Source organism: Sciurus vulgaris (genome assembly GCF_902686455.1).
Source record: "Sciurus vulgaris genome assembly, chromosome: 11".
Taxonomy (NCBI): domain Eukaryota; kingdom Metazoa; phylum Chordata; class Mammalia; order Rodentia; family Sciuridae; genus Sciurus; species Sciurus vulgaris.
The window spans coordinates 67,050,324-67,052,151 of NC_136472.1; the positions used below are offsets into that span (position 1 = coordinate 67,050,324).

Sequence of the window (1,828 nt, forward strand, 5' to 3'; positions counted from 1 at the left end):
TATTATTCCATTTTATTCATGTTTCCTTAGGCCTTTCTAAGGGGACCTTGGTATACTTATTAGACTACTTCTTCACGGGTGTCAGAAGGTGAGAAATTCTTAGAAAGGTTGCTGGGAATGCCAGTGACATTAAAATTCTCAAGGCACTTTTGGAAAATGCACAATTTTACAAGTTCCACTTTTTTGTGTGTGGTTAAAACAGACATATTATTTTACGCAGCTAAAGAATTTACCATTTCCTGAATAAACAGCAAATTTTAGATGCAATTATTTTCTTCTCTTCCCCTTTCAGTGTTTATATGTTGTGGGATTTGGTGTCCTTAGAACCTGAAAGGATCCTCATGACACAGTCTCTTATCTGCTTGGTTTTCACCCCATAGACAACAGGGTTCATGGTGGGAGGCAAAAGCACATAAATATTGGCCATGATAATGTGGCAAGATGGAGAGATTGTGTGGCCCCCAAAGCGGTGGGAAAAGAAGGAGAAGAAGGCAGGACTGTAGGAGAAGACAATGGCACAGATGTGGGCGGTGCAGGTGCTGAAGGCCTTTTGCCGAGCATCTGCGGAGGAGAGGCTGACCACCGCCCGGAGGATCATGGTGTAGGAGACTGTGATGCACAGGATGTCGAAGCCTCCGATAAGGAGGGCAACCATCAAGCCATAGATGGCGTTGACCTTGACATTGCCACAGGATAATTTGGCTACAGACATGTGGTCACAGTAGGTATGAGGGATTACATTGCCTCTGCAATAGGGAAGGCGCTTAGTGAGGAAAGTGAAAGGAATAATGAGCAACACCCCTCTTAGGAGGGTGGTGAGCCCAACGTTCGCAATGACAGCATTGGTGAGGATGACTGAGTAGCGCAGGGGGTAGCAGATGGCCACGTAGCGGTCCAGGGCCATAAGCATGAGCACCCCAGACTCCATTCCTGTGAAGGTGTGGATGAAGAACATCTGGACCAGGCATTCATCAAATCCAATGTCCTTGAGGTTAAACCAGAAGATGCAGAGGGCTTTAGGTATTGTACTAGAGCACATGACAAGGTCAGTGAGAGAAAGCATAGCCAAGAAGTAGTACATGGGCCTGTGCAGGGAGTCCTCATAGCGGATGAGGTAGAGGAGTCCACAGTTCCCAACCACCGCCACAACATACATGGAGCAGAATGGGAAGGAAATCCAGCCGTGCATGTCCTCCAGGCCCGGGATCCCATTAAGAATGAATGAGGCTGGGGTCTGATAGGTCTTGTTCAGGATCAGCATGATCAGGCGAGTATAGTTATGAAATAGCTGAAAGTTACATGCGTTTTCCTAAAGTAGGAAAAAAGAAGAGAAAGCATACCTTAAAGTTACTGTCTCTCCCCACACCCACTTTTGAAAAGTACACAATACATTTTAATGATCAGACAACCAAATCTTTTTGAGTGCCAAGAAAAAGATTTGTTTGCTTATTATTTGTTGTTAATTCATTGATTTGTTTCATAAATTCTTATTATGCAGCATGTTTTTTGTCAACAACACTGAATCTACATTAATTATTTTAAAAGTGTTTATATTCTCATAATTCATAATCAAGTATAATAATGAATTTTTGTTAGAATACCTTATTTAACTATTAATTATTATGCACACTTACTGTGAATGTGGTCTTAAAGAAGAATGCTTTGATCCTATTCCTGATGAGCCAACAAACACAATGACTGAAACCAAGCATGGTGTCAGTAATCAAGCTACTGGGGGAGGCAGGATGATTGTAAGTTTGAGGCCAACCTCCACAATTTAGTGAGGTCCTAAACAACTTATTGAGACCCTGTCTCAAAATAAAATATA

General features: G+C 42.5%; 1 protein-coding gene across 1 annotated transcript; it reads right to left on the reverse strand.

Moving 5' to 3' along the window:
• Positions 1-295: 295 nt before the first annotated feature.
• On the reverse strand, positions 296-1,261 carry LOC306640449 (olfactory receptor 52N4-like; the record flags this gene model as incomplete). The annotated part of the gene is made up of 1 exon (XM_079104729.1): positions 296-1,261. One exon carries the CDS (start codon positions 1,259-1,261, stop codon positions 296-298), a length of 966 nt encoding a protein of 321 aa, XP_078960855.1.
• Positions 1,262-1,828: the final 567 nt, after the last annotated feature.